Genomic DNA, 25,735 nt, shown 5'->3' with positions numbered 1-25,735 from the left:
ATGTATGCTTTTCACATAGTCCAACCAGAAGCTATACGCAGTTTCTAAAGATGAAAAACAGACTCCAACTGGTTTTCAGAAAGTCTTTCCCATACATGCTCTTCTCACACTCAATAAATACAGCGTTTCGTTACACACAACAGACAGCAAAGAAGCCTTTTACTTTGTTTGCTCCATAATGGACAGAGATACTCCAAGTACATCAATTAATATGATGGCAGTTTTCACATAAATCTTGTAGATATCTATCCCAGGAAATTCAGTACTTACATAAATTCCCACATAGCACTGCTGGCAATGAAGATGGGAATTCACGCAGTTTTTTAACGTACAGTTTTTCTCTTTTTCTCCCCCCGTTGGCTTTCATGTGTGCCAGTATTTGAAAATACACTATACACTCATTTGCTAACATCCCAACAACAACAAAATTTATTTTCATATGTATTTTACTGTAGAATGTTGCAAGTGAAAAAAAATTGTATCAAAAATATCAGTAGTTACATTTGGGAGAAGTTCTGGGTGGCCCCAAAGCACAGGAATATAGATAAATGAACACATGAAAGAATATTTTAAAAATTACATTTTCTAAATTGTGCCTCTTGTAATGTTTGCAGAACAAAAGCTTGCTTTGGGAAAATAAGTACACTGTTATGGTTTGGATCTCAAATGTCCTCTCAGAACTAAGTATTGCACAGTTCAGAGGTGGGGCGCTGTGGAAGATGGCTGGCTCTATGGGGGCTCTGACATCATCACTGAATTCATCCTGTGTTGAGTTCGTAATCTGGTGGAATTACCTGAGAAGGGGTAGAAACATTATGAGGTGGAGTCTCGTCAGAGGAAGTATGTCAAAAAGTGTACACAGGTGGCTTAACTCCTTCTGCTTTGACTTTCCCTTAGCTTCCGGTCTGCCCTGAGGGGAGCAGTTTCCTCCACCTGCTTCCTCCCTGACAGTTCTACTTCACACCAGGTCCAAGTCAAAAGGCCAAGCAGCCAGGCACTTAAACCTCTGAAAATATGCTACATCTTTCCTTCAGTAGGATATTGTTTTCAGTCATTTTTTTTCACAGCAATGAAAAGGTGACTGACACATATTTTCCCCATTTTAAAAAAAGGGGGGAGATGACGGTTGCTACCTGAATCTACCTCTTCACATATCTCCTCCAGAAATTAATACAGAGCAACACAAAGAAAAATACTTGTACTTTGCAGTAAAAGTAGGACATACCTATTTTTACTGCAAGCACCATATGAATTATCCAAGTGGGACACAAGTATCCCAGACGAATATACTAGAATCTGCCTTTGTGTGGAGGGAATACTACCGAAACGGGACAGATGAAAAGCAGAGAAGCCCCAGAAATGTAAGAATACATTATCCCAACATGACTTTCCTCCAGAATAAAGAACACCATTCTGCATGTAATGATAGGACTGACACCAAAGATATAAATTTAGTGAATAAATACAATGGCTGTGACCTATATGAACGGAAAACTTTTAAATTTAGATCAAAAATAAAACCCGAATCTATGTTGCATAAATGTAAGAAACTAAAATTTATACAATAAAGTGAAAAAGATGATTCAGTAGTCAAATGAAAAAGAATCACAGTAGAAAAGTTAAAATTAACTTTCAGCATAACTAGAGGCAAATATAGGAAGTTATAACATTTAAAGTTACAATTAAGCATAATAATAAAATTTATATATGAAATGACATGACAGCAAGTTTAATAAAGCAGAAAACCAAGATGTGGAAAATTGACTGACTACTAATACATTAATAACCCAAATTTAAAATATATAACTCCATTCTCTCAGTCTAAGATAGGTCAAGGGGGCAGAAAACCTAAAATAAATGGTCACTAAGGTAGATCTTATAGATGAAAAAAAAAAACTTTAAATCTCAATAAGAAAACAAACATGCTTCATTTTGAAAACACATAAAAAATTCATGGAATTTGACCTAGGTAGGGATAACAAGAAAGCCACAATAAGTCCCCAAAAGGATAAATTGACAAAAATTGTTCTCTGGCTACAACACAACAAAACTAGAAAGAACCACAACCAAAAATTACCTGTACATGTAGAAAATTTAATTCTTAGGTTAAAAGACAACCTGAAATTGCAGAATGAATGAAAATGTCTACATATCAAAAAGTATGGACTTAAGCATTATTTAGGGAAAACTGTAAAGATTTAAGTATATTTATATAAGCACCTAAGTAAAGAATTTAGTATATGTTTTTATAGATTTAAAGTAAGAGTAAACAAAGATTTAAAAATACTTGAATCAAATGTTATACTCAAAAATACAAAATACAACACAGGACAAAGAAGAAAAAGGGAAGACGCTGGTCTTACCAAGTGCACAATGGTTGAGGACATACTAATGGCATCTTTCACTATCATCTTAAATTACAGTTAGTTTTTGCCCTAACAATATGAATTGTAGGAAATTAACCTAAAGATAGTATCAGATCAAGTATCAAATTACCTAAGTGTCCGGATATCTATAAACAAGTCACCAATAGACTAACGAACTGGCCTATCCTTACAATAGACTCTTAAACAGCCATGGGAAAAGAGCATTATAAAATCCATGGTAAGTGTGTTGGGGGCAGCAAAATAGACAACAGTAATCAAAATGTCATATTTTGTGAATGAAAAGATTACCATAAATCTAACCAATGGTATGTTTACATTTTAAAAGGAAATACTATAGTAAAAGAGACACTGCCATGAATTCTTCTCAAAATAACACCCCTCAGTTGAAGCACACTTACCCCATCAGTTTTGCCAGTTGTTGAAACAGCTCTGGAAGCCCTCTTTCATGACTGTCTTTACAAGTTGTCATGAATGCTGCTGCCGAGTGCCATCCAATGAAAAGGAAGGCTTGCAAACCATTACTCTCACCCGCCTTATTCACCAGATCTGGCACTGTGCAAGTGCTGGCTCTTCCCCAAAATCAAAATCACCATGAAAGGCAAAAGTTCTGAATCTATTCAGGACATGGAGGCAGCTGAGACAGCACAACTTAAGTCACAAATAGGGACTTCTAGAACAGTTTCAAAAACTGGCAAGGATGATATGGTAAATGTGTTGGAAGCAAAGAGGGGCATTTTGAGGGGGATTACTGGCAATGTGTCTTTTACTGTAAATTAAAACAGAATTAAAAATTAACCATAGTTTTGATCATACACATATTTAATATACATAGTATATACATATACAGTAGTATCTTGGTTCACAAACGCTTCTGTTCACCCCAATTCAGTTCATAAACAGAAGCACTAAGCAAAATTTTGCTTCTCTTCACAAACTCTGAGTCAGTGATGAACATGACTGTAGCCATCTGTCTGAGAATCATGGAATGAATTAAATTCATGATACAATTAAGTTCATGAACAAATGTACCACTGAAATCCATACATAAAAATATATGCATGTTAAAGGGTAAATATTTACAATACTAAATATACAAAAATGTTAATATATGAAGGAAAATGGAAGAATAGAATGAAAGGGATGTGGATAGACACACAGTCCCTTCAGCATACATTTTAAAATTTAATTTGCACTTTGAAATCATGTATCTTTTTCTTTATTAATGCACATTTGCAGTACATAATTACATCCATTATGGGGAGTGGTACATGTACATAACACATCTTAATTCTCAAAAAATATATGTTTTAATCAAATGGAAAAATGAGTTAATTTTACACATCAAATTCATAAACTCAATTTCAAAAGAAATTGAAACCAAAACTATCAACAGATAAAGAAAAAGTTATTGAGCTATACAAAGATAAAACCATGTCAACTGATGAAAAATGAATGAGAAACTTGAGACCATAATGTTAATTGCAATGTGTCATACAGAAAATTAAACGTGTGTTTGTTAATATGTTTTATTTTATCTTTAAAATAAAAAACTTAAAATATAAATAAAAAAGAAGAATGAAGGGGAGATAAAAAAGAACCAAAACTAAATTTAAACCTAAATTTACAAATTTACATGATGTTATGACATACTACTTTAATCACAGCTTTTTAGGATATTATAGTGCAAGGACAAAAAAGAAATATAAAGAAATCTTGAACTTAGGAAGTTTTATCAGCTAAAAAACAGTAATACTGGCACCAATATTACAAAACTATTTTATGGATAAAACACAAGTGGTAATGTTATTTTTTTTAATTTTTTTATTTTTTGAAAGACAGGGATTTGCTTTGTGATGCAGGCTGGCCTCAGACTTACTAGGTAGCCCAGGTTGGTCTTGAACTCATAGTGATCCTCTTGCCTCATCCTCCCAAGTTGTTGGACTACAAGTGTGTGCTACCATGCCCAGCTGGTTATGCTATTCTTGACATAAACTATGGAGTATAATAAGGAGAATACAACTGTAAAACTTAAGAAGTTAATTTGAACTACATATCAGTATGTGATATCTCCAATTCAAATTTATGCACAGTAAACTGTCTCAAAAAGAATAGTAAACAAACTGATTAGAATATTTTGAAGTATAAAAATGTGAGTTCACAAGAACACAGAGAAAAAGAAGGAGAACAAATTGAAAAACAAAGAGAGAAATACAAAAAAATCATACACCCTTGGAAATAAAGAGCCACTGCGACTTTATCTCAAAATTTATCAATGCCAAAGTAAGTTCTTATCCCTACCTTTCCTGTACAAACTCTTTCAAAGTAACCAAATAGTTCTAATTAATCACAGAATCCCTGAGCAAAAGATCTGGTGGAAAAGACAAAATTAGAAAACTCACTTTCCATGTCTTCTGGTGGATTAACTGACACAGGGTTGGTGCAAGAAAGCATTAGATGAAAGGCTGATGAAGAACTCTATAAAGAAGGGTTTATAGGTGCACCAGCTATACGCAATAGCCTACCAGAACATCAACAAAAGTAAATACACTATGCCTGCCAGTGGTAATTAATGCAAAGTACAGATCATCACTTAGGAAGAATTCTTGCTAACGTGGTCAAATTCAAATTTAATCAGGACTTTTGAGCTGCCTTCTACTTATGGGTGATATGGGCTTAGTGAAACAATTTCAGTGACATTACAGTAAGCAAATGCACTATGACAGAAGGCAGGACATTCTGCAAGACAACACCGGTCTGCATCAAATCCACAGCATGGAGAAAACAAGTAGGAACATTGCTACAGATTATGAAAATTCCAAGGCCTACATTTTAAGCCATCTAGGAAGTAATATAATGAGACTTTCATTTTAGAATCTTTACAGTGGAAACAACTGGAAGCAAACTGAAGTGAAAAGTTCAGAGACAGTAGGGAACAGAACACTGGGAACAGAATACTTTCATAAAACCTGACAACAACGGATGAGAGAGATGAGCCAAAAAAAGAGGACAGGCACAGCAGCAGGAAAAACACGGACATGAGGCAGGTGGTAAGTGATGAAGTAAAGTCCCAGATGGAAGTGACAGGAATATTTCTAGGAAACAGCAGGACTAGTCTTCAATTTAAAAGTCATTTTAGTTCCTGAATTCTGCAGATTAGCAGGTATGAAGGAGGATGCAGACATTACCATGGAAGGACAAAGAAGCTTAGGGATATTCCACTCAATGAATTCTTTCATGTGCTGTTAGCATCTGTATCATAAGAGGGAAAGATTGGTCCAAGTGATACCTGTAGCCAAGGAGAGGAGTGGTGAAAAGGTTCACTAGGAAGTATTTATGGTAATTGCTGAGAAGTGTGGGAAGCACAGGATCCATAGAAATCGTGGCGTCTAACTGGGTCTCCACTAGAGGATTGTTCCTCCAGAAAAAGGAGGGAAGAAGGGTAGATACTAACCTATGGTGCTAGTGACAACTGCGCAGTTGCCAGAGATGGAATGTAATCCTTGTAAATACATTAAAACCCAGTTTATTTTTCTAATCTAGGTGAAGTAAGGTGAAATACACTGAACATGAAATTTGCACTTTAGCAATGACACCCTATTCTCCAAAAGAAGGAAATAAACAAAATGCAATCGTAACAAATAAATAGTTAAATATTAAAACTCTGCTTTTCTTACCAATTCGAGTGATTTTATTATGTGAAAGCTCAAGATTTTGGATATTAGTGCAGCCATCCAAACCATGAAAAGAAGTCAGTTGATTTTTATTAAGAAGAACTACACAGAGATTTTCCAATTGTTCACAATTGATAGTCTCAATATGGTTTTCCTAAAGAAAAGAACAGATGTAGTAAATTTTATTTCAATGCCTTATGAATGACATATTTAAAATTTGCAAAGAGAGGATGAGATATGATCTCCAAATGAATATATGAATCTGTAATGTCTAAGATAATCATGCAAACTATTATACTATCCAGATTAAAATATTAAGTAACCTAATGAAGAATTTTTAAACGCATTTACTAACATGCTTTGAAAATAAAAAATAGGGCAACATAACAAAATATACAAAATAACTTAAATGAACAAGAGTAATTATTGTTTCTTTTTTTGCTTCTTCCATTTTGGATGGCAGTAATTATTGTAGTAAATCAAGCCCTATGTCACCATGATATGCAGAGGTGTCGTGGGAAATAACTTTTCATTTTATTTTGCAGATCTCTTAAGTTGAGAAAACTATACCTGAGGCACTTCACACAAAGAGCTTCACCTTATTCTGGACCTGATTTAGACGAGAGGACCCTATGCTTCCAGCATGCATCTGATGCAAGAAGTTGATAAGACCTTGGAGCCTTCAGGATATGAGTATGTTTTGCAAGTAGGAAAGGTGGAAATCCATTAGGATCCAGAAAGTAGACTGTGATGTGCAGTTACTTTGGTAGTTCAAACAAACTTCACAGTATTAACACATCCCTCAAACATGATCTCACAACGCAGCCAAAAAAAATATTAGCCCACATAATGCAAGCACTTGCATATTGGAGTTAGATAAGCACTTGCGTATTGGAGTTTGGAATATTCATTCCTAAGATCTGAACATTCTGGGAAGATAGCCCCAAATAACTAGCAGAGGCTCCAACCTCCAGATATACCTGTCAAGGCACCAGACGAACAACAGAGATGTTGTCCAACACAGATGGGGGCCTTCTCAACCTACCTGCCATTGGACTGTAGTTACATAAGAGACTCAGCCAACATGACATGAAGCAGAAGAAATGCCCAGCCAGTTCTGGCCTCAATTCATGGCCCGCATAAATTATAAGCACAGGAGATGGTGGTTACTTAAAAATACCAAGTAATGCAGGTATTTGTTAGCAAAAGTAACAAACATAGCCACATCATCTGCAAAAAGAGAGGTAATTCCCAGGTCCTAACACCAAGTCACCTACTCTCTCTTCTTCTCCCAAACATAGGCACTTGGTCTCTTTAGATCCTGAGTTACAGGTTATTTAATAACAGTTACCTCAAAGCTAGTCTGCACTGTCAACATAAGCACGTTTACATTTTGTTGTAAATTAGAAGTAAGCAGAGGACATACCTGTGCGTCAATGTATTTAAGGTGTTTGCAGTTGCTCAAACTGTGCAAAGATTTTAATCCACAGCGTCTGAGGGAGAGAAACCGAAGGTTCACACACTCGGCTAAAGTGGAGAGACTACAACCGGGCAAATCTTGAAATGTAACAGTTGTCACCTTGAGAATTCAAGAACATTGGAGGAATGTCAATGAAACATTATACGATACACTGGCCATGTGAGACTGTTTTAAAAATTCATCTAAAAATATTATAGTTCAGAATCACCTTTATTAACGACTCAGTTTGAATTAGGCTCTGGTCTCTCTTTTCTTTGCACAGAAAGACAAAATAACCCAATCACTTATGACCAATACAATTTCAAAGTAAAATGCACTTTTGTCTCATTTTGTTTTCCAAGCTCTTGGCATCCTTTGCAGGATCACGCCACATAAATATGTATGATCGGATTTGAGGATCTTAGATATTCCAAGATAATAAAAGGATGAGGAGGACCACATGTTCATGGAGATACAAAGAAGGATTTAGCCTCCTCCTCACTTTAAGTGGCAAAAATAATAAGTGATGTATTTTAAAACCTCAATAAGAGTTTCAACTTTAATAATTATCTTAGGAATGCCTCATAAAATTTTAAACAGTTTGGGGGGAAAATTATTTTTAATAATATTTTTGAAAAGAAAATCTTCACCCATTTGTGTGGCAATTACCTCTAGGAATTACCTAGTTAGTCTGAGTGCAAACAAATATAAATTCTATAATTGGAAAACTAGATCTGTAATAGAAGATGAAAGCATTGTTTAGAATGGAATACTTAAAAATGAATTTCAGCTATATAGTAACAAACGCTATTCCACATTAGAGTGATATAAATCTGCCTGATTTAACAGCATGCTGCTTTTAATCAAATATACAGGCACACCTAAGTTCTAATTATTTATTATGTGGCAATTTATGTAGTTTCATTTCGTTACACTACATGAATAACAACTGCTACAGTATCTGTGTTAGCAGCATCTATCTACTTTTGAATATCAGCTTCTTAGTATTTCTTCCTTTACCTTAAGTTTTTTAAAAAAAATTCTTTTGGTATAGCAATATAGTCTCGACCCAGCCTTAGATTTTCCCAAATAGATATCAGAATAATTTTTTTTTTCTTCCGGTACCAGGAATCAAACTCAAGACCTTGCACTTGCCAGGCAGGTGCTGTGCTGCTGAGCTAAATCCCCAGCCGCCAAAATAAATTTTATATTATTTATTGAAACATGCATGACACTAATCACACATAGATTACCTTGCTTAGTGCTCCAATGATTAAGGTTAATATAACGTAGTTATTATATGTATCCAGTCACTATATGGTCAGCACAGAAAATGATAATTGAAACATACAAAATCTTGGCCAACTTTTTTGTAAACAAATAAATGCACTGTCTTAATCTGTTGAAAATCTCAAATACATTTATAGCTTTCATATTTTCTCTCCCTTTGAAGGATAAAAACAAAGCACTAGAAAAATTTACATATCCAAGCTCTCATGACCTATAAATGAGAAGTTCCACCTATGAAACCTACAATCATGAGCTGTATTTTTGTAAAATTTCATGAGTGAATTTTCCCTTTAACATCTGAATTTTCCCAAACCTCTGAAACAGCTCATTATGTATCAAATGACCTAAGTTGCTATACATTTTTTAGAGATTTCCACACTGGGTATTCTAGAGTTCAAAGAGTATCAGTTGTATATGGTACTGTAATTCCAAAAGTTACTCAAAGGAAAACTGTTTCTCACTTTTCCAGAATACAGTATTTGCTCAGTACCCCAAGACAGTGGGCAATCACGGTAAGGGCAAGAATGTGAAGCTAAGAGATTAGAAAGTCAAAGTGCAGAAGTGAGTCACGGGTCAGAGGCCATGATGAATGAAGACACCTTAAAAAGCTTTCCTTGTTTGCCTGTTTTGCTAAAGAGAACCATTTCAGGAACTGTCTGGAAGCAAAAGACAGTATTTCACAGTACTTCAGCATTTATATGACAAATTCATGTTTTTCTGTGCTTACAATACATGGTTGGGGGCTGGGGATTTAGCTCAGTGGCAAAGCGCCTGCCTGGCAAGCGCAAGGTCATGAGTTCGGTTCCCGGTACCGGAGAAAAACCAAAAACCAAAAAAAAAAAAAAAAAAAAAATACATGGTTGTTGCTTCAGGGAAAAATTAAAAATTTGAAATCATTACTTTGAGTCCCATAAGACGATCAGAAGGTACTGTGGAACCCTGCTACTCAAAAAAGTTAATGGTAATCTCTCAAACAAGAGACCTATTTAATTAAAATTAGCATTTCAACAAATCCTCAGGTGATCTATATTCATTTTGATTTTCTGAACCTTGCTATAAGAAGTGAAAAAAAGAGCCAGGCATGGTGGTGCATGCCAGTGCACTTCAGAGGCTGAGGCAGGAAGACCACCACTAGATCGAGACCAGCATGGGCTACATAGTGAGTTTAAAGCCAGCTCGAACTACAGAGAGAGACCTGTCTCAAAAACAAAACAAAAGAAGTAAAAGAATTCATCTTCACTTTATGTAAACTGGTAAGAGTTCCAAGAAAGAAGAGAGAGGTGGCAAGAGAAAAATAACAATGAGAGTTTTAACTTTCTCAGACCTTCTCACTGGACGCAATGACAGCTAGACAAAAGGGAAGAGCGCTGCTATTTCTCTAACTTCAGTTATATTTTGAAGTAAGTATTTGTTACTCAAGAAACTTTCACTCATGCCTACCCCTAACAAACATCCATGGGTGAACTTACTGTAAATGAAATAACTGCTGGTGCATCAGACTGGGAAGCCTGAAACATCTTAGAGAGAGGACAAATCAAAAAGAAAGACGTGGTAGCGTAGCCCAAGGAAAAATGTGGGGAGAGCAACTGGAGATTCTTGGTTTTTTTCCTTTGTGTTACTAGTGACTGAATCCAGGGCATTTGCACTGAACTACATCTTTAGAGCTAATATCCACCTCCTCCTCCTCCTCCTCTGTCAGTTTACATAAAGTGAAGATGAATTCTTTTACTTCTTTTGTTTTGTTCTGATTTTAAGACAGGTCTCTCTGTGTAGTTCAAGCTGGCTTTGAGCTCACTATGTAGCCCATGCTGGTCTCAATCTAGTGGTGATCTTTCTGCCTCAGCCTCCGAAGTACTGGGGTTACCGGCGTGCACAACCATGATTGGATCTTTCTTTCACTTCTTGTAGCAAGGCTTAGCAGCAGCAGCAGCAGCAGCAGCAGCAGCAGCAGCATACCATCATATTTTGAGGAAAGTTTCCCTAAATTGCCCATCATCATCATCACCATATTTTGAGAAAAGTTTCCCTAAATTGCCCAGGCAGGATTCAAACTGGTGATCCTCCTGTCTCAGCCTCCCAAAGTGCTGGGATTACAGGCCTTTGCCAAGTGGACATCCTTTGTGTAGTGCTACAGAACTGATATATACAGCAAATATATAGCCTAGGAAATAGGAAATGATTAGAAGTCATTTATGTCTTAGATTGTTCTTTTCTGTCCCAAAAGTCTCTCTGAAATGTCACCATTTTATTCTCTTCTCACAGAACACCCTGAAATCCTACTTTTAATTATGAAGCCATAATACCGTATTTGTGTACCTATTTAAATTCCACAAAGGTAAAGACTGGATTTCTGTTTTTGTCCATTCCGTCTGCCAGTAAATACGGATCAATCACAGTGGACAAATTAGTATTTGCTCAGTAAATGAATAAAATAACGCCTATCTATTAATATGAATGTTTATTGCTCTGGGCATTTAGCTATATCAAGAAGCTATTGTTCAAAAGGAAAGAGGAACCAGGGAAGGGGAAGAGGGAAAGGAAGGAAAAGAAAGGAAAAAAATGATTAAATAAGGATAAGATAGAAACAGTGCTTTGTAAATAAGAAAGGAGAGAAGGGTTGAGGTGAGGAGAGGAGACTAGGAAGAAAGAGGAATCCAAGTATATCAGGTACAGGTACAAATTCCCTTTGATGAATAATCACATTATCATGATGTTTAATAATCAAATACATCATTATGCATATCTAAAATACACCAATAAACTATTTAAAATTATTTTCTAAAAGAATAAAATTTTTAAAAAGCTGAAGGAAAGTTATTAAATACATGTTACTTTCAGGACTTAGACAAATATAGGTATTTTAATAATAAAGTATTTCTAATATTACACAATTGAATATATTCTTCCTGTTTTTCTACACATTTGTTAGTTTCTGTGTCTCACTCTTGGTTGAAACTGTGGCCTCCATAACCACAGGAAACTAGTAGCATCTGAGCAGAACTATTTCAGACAGATGTGAACCACATTAATGCCGAACATGAGTAAGTAATTATGATTCTTTACAGGAATTCTAGGTCTTTTATTTAAGCTCTTCTTTCAGAGCAGTGGTCACAAACAAATCTTCACTTTGAAAGAATCCACTAGGTGGTGCAGTAGCCTTCATCCAAAGCAAACTAAATTCCCAGGCGCTCCCAGTCTTACAGATTTAATAATGGCGGTAAAGCCTTTACGCAGAGGCTTCAAGATTAAATCTCAAAGCTCGTTTTAGTACTTAGGGAGACAAGGCACTAAATAATTTTAGTAGATTTTATATTTCATCAATAACTCCATCAACTAAAGGACAGAATTTGTCTATAAAAATATTCTCTCTATTAAAATTTGAAATAATTTGTTATATATGGGAAAAAGTACTATAAAATTAGAAATACCTGCTGTAAATTATTCCAAGAGCCACAACGAAGAATGTCTGCTGTATTCAAAGGGGGCATACTATTGACTGGGCATTTTACAACTCTCTTTCTTTTAACAATTTTCTTTTGTTCATTTTGCTTGCAAATTTCAAACCAAGGTTTAAATGATTTTATCCAAGCTAGCCTTTTTCCCTCAATAGAAGATAACAGTGTTGACTCTGGTATAGCGTAGGTCGTGATACTTTCAGATCTCCCCCTATTTTCTTGGCATTCTTCGGGAATTTCTTTAGGATCATAGTTAAGGGAGTTTACTTCTTTAGTAACCAAGGAACTTCTTGCATTGTAACCACCCACGTCTTCACAAGGAGCAGGTCTCTCAAAAACATCCTGTTTGTCCATTTTGCCTTCTATATTTACGATGGCATCAGTAGTGTGAAAAATTACAATGTCACCATTTAGAGCATTTTCTTGTGGCTTATTTTCCATTTCTTTGGATTTTAAATCGATTACTTTTTCTTGTAGTAGTACAGCTTCAGAATTTTCTAATTTTATTGGTAGTAGTTTTTGTTTCTTTGAAATAACTGAAGTACTGTTCTCTTCATTCAATGATCCATTCTGTTCGGCTGTCCCATTTGCTCTGCTTTGTACCGCTTTCTGTTGATTATCTTTGATGTTTTTCTGTGCTTCATTTTTTACCTCACTCCTTTCGTGATTATGACCTACTATTACTTGAATTTCCTGTCTCACATTCTCACTCATGGCATGTTCCACACTTTCCTCTTTTGGCATCTGAGACTTTAATTCTTGTTTATGTACATTTTCTTTTAGACCTGAATTTTTAAATTTAGTTTCTTTGTCTATGTTTTCCTCTTTTATTTCTTGCTTCACTTTCTCAGAACTTTGTTTATTCCCTAGGCTGTCACTTTGTTCTTCCATTTTTAATTCCACCAAAAGGTTTTGGCCTGAGTTTTCAAATTTAGTTTCTTTGTCTATGTTTTCATCTTTTATTTCTCGTTTCACTGATTTTTCAGAACTTTGTTTTTCTCCTAGGCTTTCACTTTTTCCTTCCATTTTTATGTCCACTGAACTTGTTTGGTTTGATTTTAATTGTACTTGTGTTGATTCCTTCAATACAAGCTGTCTATCTCTATTTTGTCTCTGATTTGATTCCTCAACTAAACAAAGTGAAACATCTTCCGGCATCTTTAAGTTCTTATCCACTGATATTTTCACTGCATCACTCTTACTCTTTGATGTATTTTTAATAGTTAAATGTTTGGCATTATTTTCTCCCTTCTTTAATGTACTACTCATTGTTAGCTGTTGGGTTGTATTTTCTCTTAATTGTAATTTTTCTTTGTTTAACAGTTTCTCTCTTTCTTGTCGTAGGATATTCTTTTTCTCTTCATATTCTCTTTCTCTCCTTTTCCTTTCCTCTTGCTTTTTCTTGTTAATCTCCTCTGCTATCCTTTGCTCCTCTTCTAAACTTTTCTGTTTTTCTTCTACCTTCTGTCGTATTTTTGCTTCTTTTTCTTTCCATTCTTGTGCTTTCCTTTTCTTAGTTTCTATTTGTTCTCTTATGATTGGGGCATATTTTTGGTAGGTTACAAACGCCTTGTATTTAGCTTGAATTTTTATGGCTGCATTATGCTGAAGTTCTAACAAACGCATTTCCTCTTTTTCCTGTAGGTCTTTAAACCTTGTTCTTTCTTCTTCCATTTGTAAATGCAAGCTTTTAATGAATTCCTAAAATAAAGTAAGATAAGTAGCAGTCAGTATAAGCTAAATGTATAAAGGTATTAAAATTTCATCTAACAAATTAAAAAATACTAAAACTGAAGTGATAATAAAATTACTACAAAGTTCACTCAGAAAAACTAGGTATTTATTTTAAAGGGTGTTACTTTTTTAAAGATCATATGGTTAACTTGCTACTCTAGCAAAACTAATTAGGAGTATATTAAGTCACACAGGTATCCGTTGAAAAATTCTTTGAAGATAGAAAGTATATTGCATCAGAATGACACGGGAAAAAAAAAAACAAAGAGAAACCACAAGCAAAAATTTACATCCCCAACTCTCAAGACAGTTGAAACACAAGAAAAATGAGATGATTTGACAGAAAATGAAAAAATACCATTGTCACTAGAATTCTATAAAAAGGAAACATCAAAAAAATTTCAGTGAATACTTAAGGGAAACTAACACAAAGGATGTAAGATGATACCTTCAATAAGTAGAAGGAAGAACCAATTTCTGAGGAAAAAAAATACTAAACTAGGTAAAATTTAAATGAAAATAACTTTTTAGAACAAATGTTTCGACAAGAAAAACTTATTAAAATAAGATGCAAGTGTTCAAATAAAAATATGATTCACTCAAAAATCAAAACAGAATGGGTGAATGACCAGTTATCTAAAGAAAACCTTCCCATGAACTGTTTCCAACAAATATATGATCTATACAACAAAGACATTCAAGAGTACAGAAAAATCAACGAAGAACTACGAGATACAACTGAGAAAAACTGAAAGGAAAATAATAGAAAAGTTTCTAAACTAAAAATAAAAAAACATAGTACAGGAGTTTACATTATATTCTTTCACACACACACAACACATGCAACACATTTAGGGAGAAGCCAACAATATTTCAATATCAAAAGCAAATAAAATCTCCATGAAAATAAGGAATATTTTCTGTTTTATCATAACCACTTAGAGAATACCTGGCACACAATAGAAAATCAATAAATATGTGCAGATGAATGTACAAAATAAAAATCCTAAAGGTTCAAAAGAATGTACGGAGAAGCACCGAGTTTACAATCAGCAAAAGTAAATATACAGTGGCATCACATCTTTAAAACTTATGCATGTATCTAATAATAAAACTGGATCATATGCCTTCAGAAACTAATCATTCTGTTTTGAAAGCAAAATAAAAGTATTCTCAACTGTGCAATGATTGAGGAATCCTAACCATTCAAAAAATACTGATATCTAGTTAATATATATTCCAGGAAATGTAAGCTGAGTCTAAAAGTCAGGAAAGACTCAGTACTCACAAACCACTGAGATACAAAGAAATCAGTAACACTTAATTTTCTGTTCCCCTGTCTTCTGTCTGTCATTTTGCTGTTGTCATCAGCTCTAAGTCTTACTTCTGATGCTTTTTAAGTAATGCGTCTTTATTCCCTGGACAGTAAGACTTTTTTTCTTCATGTATCTTGAATTTCAAGAGTTGTACTGTTAAGTTCACAGTAGTAATTTTATTTTTGCATATCTTACTTGGAGACCATCAGTCATCTTTGAATGTTCAGGTTCATTTTTCAAAACAATTTGAACCTTTTTCAGACATAGCCTCCGTGTCCACGGCTTTTGCTCCATGTGCTCCCTTCTATCAAGAGTATCACCACACACATTTTTGTATTTTTTTTCAGTATGTATCACATATCTCTTATGTTCTTTTCTCTTTTTCCTATTTTTCCCCTCTCTGTACATGGATTTGGATGTATTCTATTGAACTCTCTCTTCTGTTACACTACTGTTCTCATTTTCTATTTCCAGTGTACTGAGGAATTTAAGTAGAACTCAATGGGAAAACTTCTCCTTTAAGTTTTAATTTCTTTACTACATTTTTAAACTCTAACACATATACATATCTCATTATAGGTTTTAATTCTTTTTTCATATCACCTGCTTATGCTGTTCCTGAATCACAGTTACAGGTATTTTAATGGTTCCACTAAATCTAGCATTTGGATTGTATTCAGATCATACATGAATGGGTTCTTCTTTTTTTCTTGTTATTCTCATAAAAGTATCTCTTCCCAATCCTAATGAATTTTTAAGTTTAAATAGGTACAGGAGAAAACCATCTTTTTTGAAAAGTTTTGAAAATATATAGAGAAAGATAAAACTGTTTAGTTGGATAACAGGATTACTAGAGGTTGTATATACTTTCTATTTGTGATAACTTAAAGTAATTTTATATAAAAATCATATAATTAAAAAACTAAAACTAATACACCCTCAGAAACATCTTAAATTCAAAGGGGTCATTTAATACAGTTGTGTCCAAGAAACAGTAGCTTTTCATAATGGGAGCGAGATAATAGCATCCTTCCTTAAACTTAAAGAGATTTTAATATTATAATTTTGTAATGAAAATTATAGTTTTATAACTCACAGAAATAGTGAATTCTTATTTTCATGATATTCCATTTCAAGGAGAATTTCTGATGATTAATTTTTAATGCTATAATAAGTGAAGTTCTACATCTGTTAGGCAATATTACTTTCAAATGCCCACGGTAAGCATAGGAATTTTATTTTGAATGGAGAAAGGACAATGTATTTATTAAGCACAAGCAGATACCTCATGCTGTCTAAACTTCTCTTTCCAAAGTTCCTCTTCCTTATGGAGCTCATCGTTCATCTTGTCCTCTTCTTGCTGAACATATGATAATGAAAACATTACATTAAAATATCAAAGAATCTTACGTTCACCATATATAGCTTTCACAAAATGTTTTTGCACACAATGATCAAGTGTGACAAGCCACCCCACCGTCCTCTGTTATTAGCCCTGAGATTGAAACTTTAAACTTAAATCTGGTATCTACCTAAATCACCCTATAAATGATGACCTTGGGTTCCCATTCTGAGGAAATAAAGATGCTTGCAATCTGGAAAATATATTTTATTTACTTGAATTTGTTTCTTCAAACAATAAAACAAAATGACTAGAAATACTGTTAGGCATTGCAAAATTCCAAATAGAAATGTTGAAAGACAGGTTTTAGGTTATAATTGCTTTCCCTCTACATCATTTAATGCACATAATAGCTCAGTACAGTAACTGTTTTCTTTCAGTCTGTCTTTTTAGTACTTATTTATTTAAGACTCCAGAATAAACAAAAATCAGCTCATCAAAAACTCTGCTTTAATATGGGAACACTATCTCAAGTTTACCATTACCTTCATTTCAGCAGAATTAGTTTATCATCAGAGAAAAACCGTATAAAAAAAGTCACTGTGTGAACAAATATTTTACAGGATCATGAAAAGTGCCAGCCAGAATATTGTACTTGAAAAGTGACTAGTTTTCAGGAGTGAAACAGAAATTTTTAACATCTACTAAGTAAGGTTTTTTTTTTTTTTTGGTACCGGGAATTGAACTCAGGACCTTGCACTTGCCAGGCAGGCACTTATGCCACTGAGCTAAATCCCAGCCCTTACTAAGTATGTTGAACTAAGAAAAGGATTACAGTTCTGTTTTTAGGAGACTTTTAAGTGTATGTTAGAATTTGGGAAAGAGAGGCGTGGAGAGGTGCTGGGGAAATACCGGAGACGAGCACGGAGATCAGTGAGGATCCTCTGCAGATAGGTAGCAGGGGTGAGAATCCATGCAAAGACAATACAGGCTGGAAAGTGTCAAATTGCTGGAAATTGTCAAATTTCTGAAAAGAAGTACGAAAAATGCTTTGGACATTAACCTCAGTGCGTTGCAGGGCCTTTTGGTGAGATGTAAGCAAGGAAACAACAGTAAAAAATAAATAGCTCCCTGAAGGCACTGTATTGGATCAGTTTAAGAAATGTAAGAGCAAAGGCAGGGAGATTGACTAGAAATTATAGGAAATATTCTTTTTTTGTTGTTTTAATTTTACGAGTGCATATTTCATAGGAAAATCGCTTTCATTTTGGCATATCTGTACATGGCACATGACGCACTATTTTTACTTTTCATGCCCTCCTTCCTTATCCCTCCCCTTCCCTCTTTGTCCTCTCCCTCTTCTCCGTCTCCTTTCTACTTCATATCATCTCTTTTTTCCTCTCTCTCTCTCTTTGCTTTAGAATCCCTGTATGAAAGCAAGCACTGATGTTTGATTTTTCTGAATCTCGTTTATTTGGCTTAGCATGATGTTCTCCAGCTCCATTCACTTTCCTGAAAGTGACTTGATTTCCTTCTTTATTTCTGATTAATATTCACCTGCTGATGGGCACTGTGGTGGATTAACTAATGGTCAACTTGTAACACTCAGTCGAACTGAATCAGCATAGTGCTAAGTGTGGAGGGCCCACCTGGGGATTGTTGCCAACAGCATAAAAGCAGAACTGGAGGGGAAGATTGTGGGCTGTTAATTCTCCGGGAGAAGTGGTCATGCTGGCTTTGCTGATATCGTCAGAGGAGCTCAGGTCCTCGCTGTCACTGAGGATGGCTGCAGTTCTCTTCAGGGGAGCTCTGGTCCGTACTTTGAGCATTGCTTCCTGGCTCGAGTGCAGATCCCTCAGCCTCCTGGTACAGATCCTTCACTCCTACTGGCACAGACTTTCTAGCTCCCACCACTGACCTTTGTGCCTCCCCAGTGAAGAACCCTGATACAGACTTTCATGAGACATGGTCACGGGCTCTAGGCCTCTAGCTGGACTCATGGAGGATATTGCCACGGGCTCTAGGTCTTCAGCAGGACGTGTGCAGGATATTGTCATGGGATCCAGGCTCTCAGCTGGATTTTTTAGGTCTCTAGTATGTGGACAAATTTCCTGCACTCTTTTGCATTTAACTCTTTGGGGGAATATTATAAAATAATCCTATAAACTACATGTCTTGTATTAAATCTCTTCCCTTGTAAACCCTGAGTACAACAGGCACCTAGGCTCTTTCCATAGTTGAGCTATTTGGAATAAACACAGGTATGCAGCTATCTCCGTGCTATCCTGATTGTAACTCTTTCAGGAAGACACTGAGGTGTAGTATAGTTGAGTCACTAAACTAGATACTATGAAAGCTTGAACTACTTGAAATTAGCAGTAAGATGTATGGATGAGAAAATGGATAATGTAACTATTAGAGAGAAGAAAGAAATAAAAGAGGGGATAATAATGAAAGTTCCTCATTTGTGCTTAGTTCATTAGCTTGGACTAATGATAGTTTTGCTTATCAAGACTACCACAAGAAGAATACAATTCAGAAAGAAGACAACACATTCAATTTGAGGTAAAATTCTCAATGTGAATTACCAGTTGGAAAGTTACATAGTCTACTTAATTTTGTTATAAATATATATTTGGCTCTGAACAATCATAGCTGGATAATATTTTTTTTGTTGTTTTTTTTCTGGTACCAGGAATCGAACTCACGACCTCACGCTTGCCAGGAAAGCACTGTGCCCCTGAGTGAAATCCCCAGCCCCTCATAGCTGGATAATATTATCAAAGAAAAAGTATATAGAGTAATAAAATAAAAAGACAAAAGATGGACCCTTGGTAGTACAACAAAGACAGAAAAGAAAGTTTAAGTGAACATGAAGGAGGAATTGCTAGACATATATGAAGAGAATCAAGACAGTACAAGCCAGCGTAAGTTAAAGAGAAGTTAAATGGTCAAAAGTCTAAATTTTCTGACAGCCAGTGTAGCAGTGCATGTCTATAATCACAGCACTTGGGAAGCTGAAGCAAGAGGATTGCTGTGAGTTTGAGGCCAGCCTGGACTACATGTCTAGACTGTGTCTCAGAAAAACAAAATCGGCACTCTTCTACATCTGAAAAAACACTAACAGTCAATAGTAATGATGCATATTTCAGCATAAGCTTGCACATATTGCTTCAGTAAGTTATGACCCTTTTCTGGAATTTCTTTTAGAACTGCTGATTTTGAAAATGGCTGTGTTGCTCTAGTCTACAGAAAGGAAATGTAAGTAAAGGAGTTAAACTTTCATAGTTTACTATTGAAAAAAGCACAACAAAACTGGTCATACAATATTCAAATTGCTTTCGTTTTTCTGTGTGAGTCAAGAATTAAAATGTATGTAACATGGACAGTGAGAATACTCTGAAATGCCTAAGTGAAAACACGTTAATGTGCTCTATGTAGAATACTCAAAATCAGCAAGTTCTGGGCAATATATAAATCCACCTTAGTAATTGAAAGCAAGATTCGGTCCTGTGTGTTCCCAAGACATCCTAAGATCTTCATGACCTACAAGTAGGATCCTAAAAACAATTAGTTTCTCATTTTGTTGCTAATATGACCTGACTGACACAAAAAACAGACATAAAAGCAACTACAAAACTCCTTGTGGTCTAAGGAATTTGTTCAATTCAGGAGCAGGGGAAAGAATGTCACCCTAATTGGCTAACTACTTTAACCAGATATGTTTTACTTGAAATGTGTCATATGCTAGACCACAGAACAAGTACATTAAACTATCAAGGAAACTGTCACTCTTTCATATGCTTAGAAGGGTATAATAAAAGTAAAATTTATGTAATAAATTCGGACTATCTAGGATGATCCTTAAAACTTAGTGTACTTTTGTGGTTCCTCAGATCCCAAGAAGCATCTGACATTCCAATGAATTTCATGAAAAGTAATCAAGGAGTCCACATTAAATACTGCTCATTTACAGTTTTTTGCTTCCATTAGCAGGAGGAACTAAAAGTCACGGAGCTCAATATTCCTCATAATTCAAATGCCAGTACTCTTCTGAGGTAGCCACACATTAAAAAACATATGAAGAGAAAAACCAAAAAAGCAACCTTACCTTTTGAAGATTCTCTAGTTTTTTCTTTTCAACTTTGAATTGTTTCATCCAGCAGTTTCTCTTTTCTTCTTCTTCTTGAAATTGCTTTTCTTCTCTAGCCCTCTGCGCTTTGAGAGTTTCTTGGTCTTTGTCTTCTAGCTCTTTCTGCTTGTCTTGCCAAGCTTCAAAAGACTGCCTACATCTCTCTTCCACTTCAAAGTATCCAAAGTTTATATCTACATCATCTGCATTCATGAAGAGAAATAACAGTATTATTGTAAGGATCAAATTATTAAAACTGATATAGTTTAAAAAATAAAAGTAATTTTACAGGGAGTAAATATAGTAAACATACTACCAAAGTAACAACATGGGGCTGGAAATCTGACTCAGCAGTACAGCACCTACCTACTATGTGCAGGCCCTAGGTTCATGCCCAAGATTGCAAAAACTGAAACCAAACCAAAACAAACAAAAAGCAACAACAACAAAACCTAAAAGCAGACCAAGTGAGAATGAAACAAAAAAGCAAAGTGAAAGTGATAATATGTAAAAAGAAAATGCATTCTGGAATCTGCATAAGAATTCCATCACAGCCAATAAAGAACTCAAATAATTTGTTTTAAATTTTCCTGAAAACGTCAAACAAAAGTATAATGTGTATTTGCATATGTTTACTTAAGGAATAGTTAAGTGATATGTCTAAGAGATATTTAATAAATTCAGGGTTAGTTATATAGTATCAATTTCAACCAGCTGTACATGTAGGAAAACATTAAAAATACTTAAATCGTTATTTTAGAAGGCATAAAGCAAATTATAACAACATGTAATTAAGTATAGCAAAGGCATAGTAATTTTCAAACACTGTAATTTTTTATAAATGTCAAAAAGAAAAAAATGGAAAAAGTTTTTTATAAATAATTACAATCAACCATATAAAAATTATTAAACTATCAATGGGAAATTTAGTCCACCTGAGAAGACATATTCATCCATGGAAAAATCATGAAGACCAAGCTCAGGAGGAGAACCAGGATTAGCACAGGGGGTTTCACTTCTTATAAGGTCTTCTTTTTCTATTCCTGATAATATCTAAGGGAGTACAATAATACTAATCAATAAAAAAGAATAAAAATACAGTATTGTTTACATATTAAAAATGAACATACACTGAAAATTTTACTTCAAACTTCTCTCAGTACAAATCTAAAATGTATTACTGATAATTATTTTATTAGTAAAATTGATTTCTTCGTGTAGACTATATTTTACCATATTAATGTTTTTCCAAAATTTAATCAATACTTAATGTTAATCTGCAATATTTATAAAGTCTATATGGTAATCAGTTCAAAATGTTTCTACCAAAAATATTTTTCCTACTGTATTTCTCTTCCTTACCTATAGTAATTGCTCACATATAAAAACATTAATATATTTAATAAGATAATAGAGAACTAATTATTTTCAACTTCACCCGATTTATGCATAAGTCATAATTTTGATTAATAATTTTCCATAATTTTTTCCATCATACTCTACTTGGAAAGATATAAGATCTTTAATCCAATGAAGTAGTGGTCTGATAATTCAAAATTAGTATTTCAAATTGGAATGTTACCAAGAAAAAAGAGTAAGAGTAATTTCATATTTGAAAATATGAAATTTTCAAATGATATCAAACATCTTAGGGAACAAAAATAGTTAGATAAAGTGGTAAAATTAGGGTTAAAAATACATCCAAGAAGTACATTTGCAGAAATTCACATTCACTTCTGGGGTTTCAGTATAATAAAATGTCTAGGCTTTCCTTCCCTTTTACATGTAAACAGTGTTCTTTCATTTGTTTTCAAAAACTAGTACTGTTCTTTTGCTATGTTGTAAAATGTTGTCTGTCTGTTATTTTCCTCCTTTTATTTTTAAAATAAAAAAAAACTAGTATAGAATCTCCTCCATTTGTAGTTTCTATAAGGCATTTAAATCCTCAATCTGAACACAGTATATTCCTAGGAAGGGCAAGAAACAATATATTTACTACTTTCCACAGAAGTTTTAAGAAAAAATATCAGGGAATATAGTTCTACTGTTTTATGTATATGAATATTAACTTCCCAAATATTAACAGCTCAAATCATTACTTTCATATTCTTAAAGATTGAAATTTTTGTGGTTTTATGTGATATGCCAAAGGGCACCATAAAACAAAAATGATCTGCTTAAAATAATCATTCTTTTACTTTTACTTTTAAATTGATGAACATAAAAACAGTGAATTGTCATTTTATAAAAGAAATTAAGGCTTTACAGTCTGAGTCTCCGCCCTCCATGCACCTGGTGCAGACAGGAGATCCTCACTCAGAAGACCCACAAACTGTTAACATCAGGGTTCACATTTGGCCCTCCCTGCATGCGCCCTGTGCCACCTGAGGTACCAGGGCAGGTGGTCGATGAGCTGCTGGCACTGACATTTGGGTCCAGGCTTTCCTTGCTCCCTGACCTTCTGGAGGTTACAGACACAGGAGGTCCATGATCACTGCTAGTGCTGCCCGTGACTGACTCCTGTGCACGCCCTGAACTGCCTGGAGACAGGGAATCAGGTGGTCCACAAACTGTTGACCCTGCGGTTCATATCTGGATTCTGCCTGTGCTCTGAACTGCCTAGGGACACAGGTCCACTGCTCTGTGACTGCACCACCAGTGCAACTCGCTTCTGGGTCATACATGTGCCCTGAGTAGCAAGGGGACACTGATCAGATGGTCTGAACTCACAGTTTGCATTTGCGACATGGGAGAACTAGGTACACTTCACCAACTGTCAGAAGACCCTAGACTAAACAGCGCATCTCAGCAGACACTGAGGGTCAAGCCTGACCACCAGGAAAACTAGGGACACTAGCAACCTTTTCTGAGCTGCCAGGGAAGAGGGAGACTGAGCTTTCTGCATCCGGTATCAAACATGACAAGGCAAAGGAGTAAAACACAATCTCACAACTCCTCCCCACTGAGAACATGTCCAGGAGACATCAACATAGAAGAACTTGGTAAACAGACACCTGAAATTGCTGAAATGATTGCAATGGAAGAAACAACTCCATCAGCCCATAGAAGAGAAGAGACCAGAAATAATTTCTCAGGCAAAAAATGAAATGACAACAATAATGAAAGAACTGCTCAGCATATCTAAAGAAGAAATATACAAAGAAATAGATGAACATAGGCAATGGATGGAAACATTAGATGAACAATATAGGAACGAGCTACAATGCATGAAACAAGTCAAAGAGACATCCAGGAAATCAAAGCTTCCATGGAAAGCTGGCAAAACTACTTGAATAAAGCTGAAGATAGAATTTCAAATTTTGAAGACACCATGGCAACTAGTGATACTGAAAGAAAGGATCTCTTAAAATCAAGAAGGAACCAGGAAAAATCAATTCAAATATCCTGCAAAATATCCTTTAAATCCAATGGAGAAATAAAATACTTCCATGACAAAAAACAACTGAAGAACTTCATGAGTGCCAAACCATCCTTACAAAAAATACTAAAAGATATTCTAGACAGAGAAAAAAATGACTGCAATTTTAAGAACAACAATAGAAAGGAACCCTCAAGCAGAGCAAGCAATTAAACAGGTAGAAAAAGTAGGAAATCAACAGCAAGTAAATAACATAACAATGATAAGTGAACACATACCAGTTATAATAATAAATGTAAATGGCCTCAATTCATCAGTGAAAAGAAATAGACTTGCAGAGTGGATTAAGAAACAAAATCCAACTATATGCTGTATAGAAGAAATACATTTCACTCAAAAGGAAATCCATAGACTGAAAGTCAAAGGATGGAAAACAATTCTCCATGCAACAGGAACCCAGGGAAAAAGCATGGGTAGATCCTATGTTCACAAATGAAGTAAACTTCAAACTAAGAACAATCAAAAGAGATAAACAAGGTCACATACTTGTTGGAGGAAAAATGCAAGAGGAAGAGATAATAATCATAAACATATATGTACCAAATATCAGAGCACCAAACTATATAAGACAAATCTTAACAGACATGAAAACCCAAATAATTAATAACATTATTGTAATAGGGGACTTCAACACCACTTTGACACAAAGACATAGATCAACTGGACAAAAAATCAGCAAAGAAATAACAGATCTGAACCAAATCTGTGAATAAATGGACTTACTTGATGTATACAGAGTGTTCCACCCCACAACATTAGAATACACATTTTTCTCAGCTGCACATGGGTCATTCTCTAAAATAGACCACATTCTAGTCCATAGAACATACCTACCTAAATGCAAAAGAACTGAAACTATCCCATGCATATTATCTGACCACAGTGCAATGAAATTGGAAATTAATGACAAAAGGAACTCTAAAAACTCCATAAACACTTGGAAATTAAACAACAACCTCCTGCACAACCAATGGGTCACAGAAGAAATCAAAAAATACCTCCAAACAAATAAAAATGTAGACACAAATTACTGGAATCTGTGGGATGCAATGAAAGCAGTCCTCAGAGGGAAATTTATAGAGGTGAACTCACACATAAGGAAAAGAGAAAAAAAACAAATAAGTAGCCTAATGCTGCACCTCAAACTTTTAGAAAAAGAAGAACAACTCAAGCCCAAAGCCCAAAGATGGGAGTAGATTATAAAGATCACAGCAGAAATTAATGCAATTGAGATGAAGAAAATCCTACCAAAAGAAAAAAAAAAATCAAAGAGTTGGTTCTTTGAAAGAATAAATAAAGTTCATAAACCCTTAGCCAACCTTATCAAAAAAAGAAAGAACTCAAATTCATTCAATAAGGAATGAAAAAGATGAAATTACTATGGATCCCATAGAAATTTGGAAGATCATTAATACCTACTTCAAAAATCTTTACTCCCATAGGGTAGAAAACTCAGAAGAAATAGATTCTTAGATATGTACAAATTACCAAGGTTGAGTCAAGATATAAA

The 25,735-nt window shown here is 34.8% G+C and overlaps 1 protein-coding gene across 11 annotated transcripts in view; it reads right to left on the bottom strand.

The window, feature by feature from the left end:
- Nucleotides 1-25,735, bottom strand: part of Lrriq1 (leucine-rich repeats and IQ motif containing 1) — a 241,049-nt gene that overhangs the window by 192,111 nt on the left and 23,203 nt on the right. For all 11 annotated transcript variants that reach the window (XM_013518073.1, XM_013518086.1, XM_013518087.1 and 8 more), the window contains exons 5-10: nt 21,722-21,839; nt 20,766-20,989; nt 16,598-16,672; nt 12,236-13,963; nt 7,485-7,637; nt 6,062-6,212 (exon numbers count right to left, since the gene is read on the bottom strand). In XM_013518073.1, coding sequence (XP_013373527.1) covers nt 6,062-6,212; nt 7,485-7,637; nt 12,236-13,963; nt 16,598-16,672; nt 20,766-20,989; nt 21,722-21,839 — 2,449 coding nt within the window. The remainder of the gene's footprint in view (nt 1-6,061; nt 6,213-7,484; nt 7,638-12,235; nt 13,964-16,597; nt 16,673-20,765; nt 20,990-21,721; nt 21,840-25,735) is intronic.

Source organism: Chinchilla lanigera, unplaced genomic scaffold (assembly GCF_000276665.1).
Source record: "Chinchilla lanigera isolate Chin_1 unplaced genomic scaffold, ChiLan1.0 scaffold00004, whole genome shotgun sequence".
In the NCBI taxonomy this organism is placed as follows: domain Eukaryota; kingdom Metazoa; phylum Chordata; class Mammalia; order Rodentia; family Chinchillidae; genus Chinchilla; species Chinchilla lanigera.
This window is presented reverse-complemented; position numbering and strand designations above follow the sequence as displayed.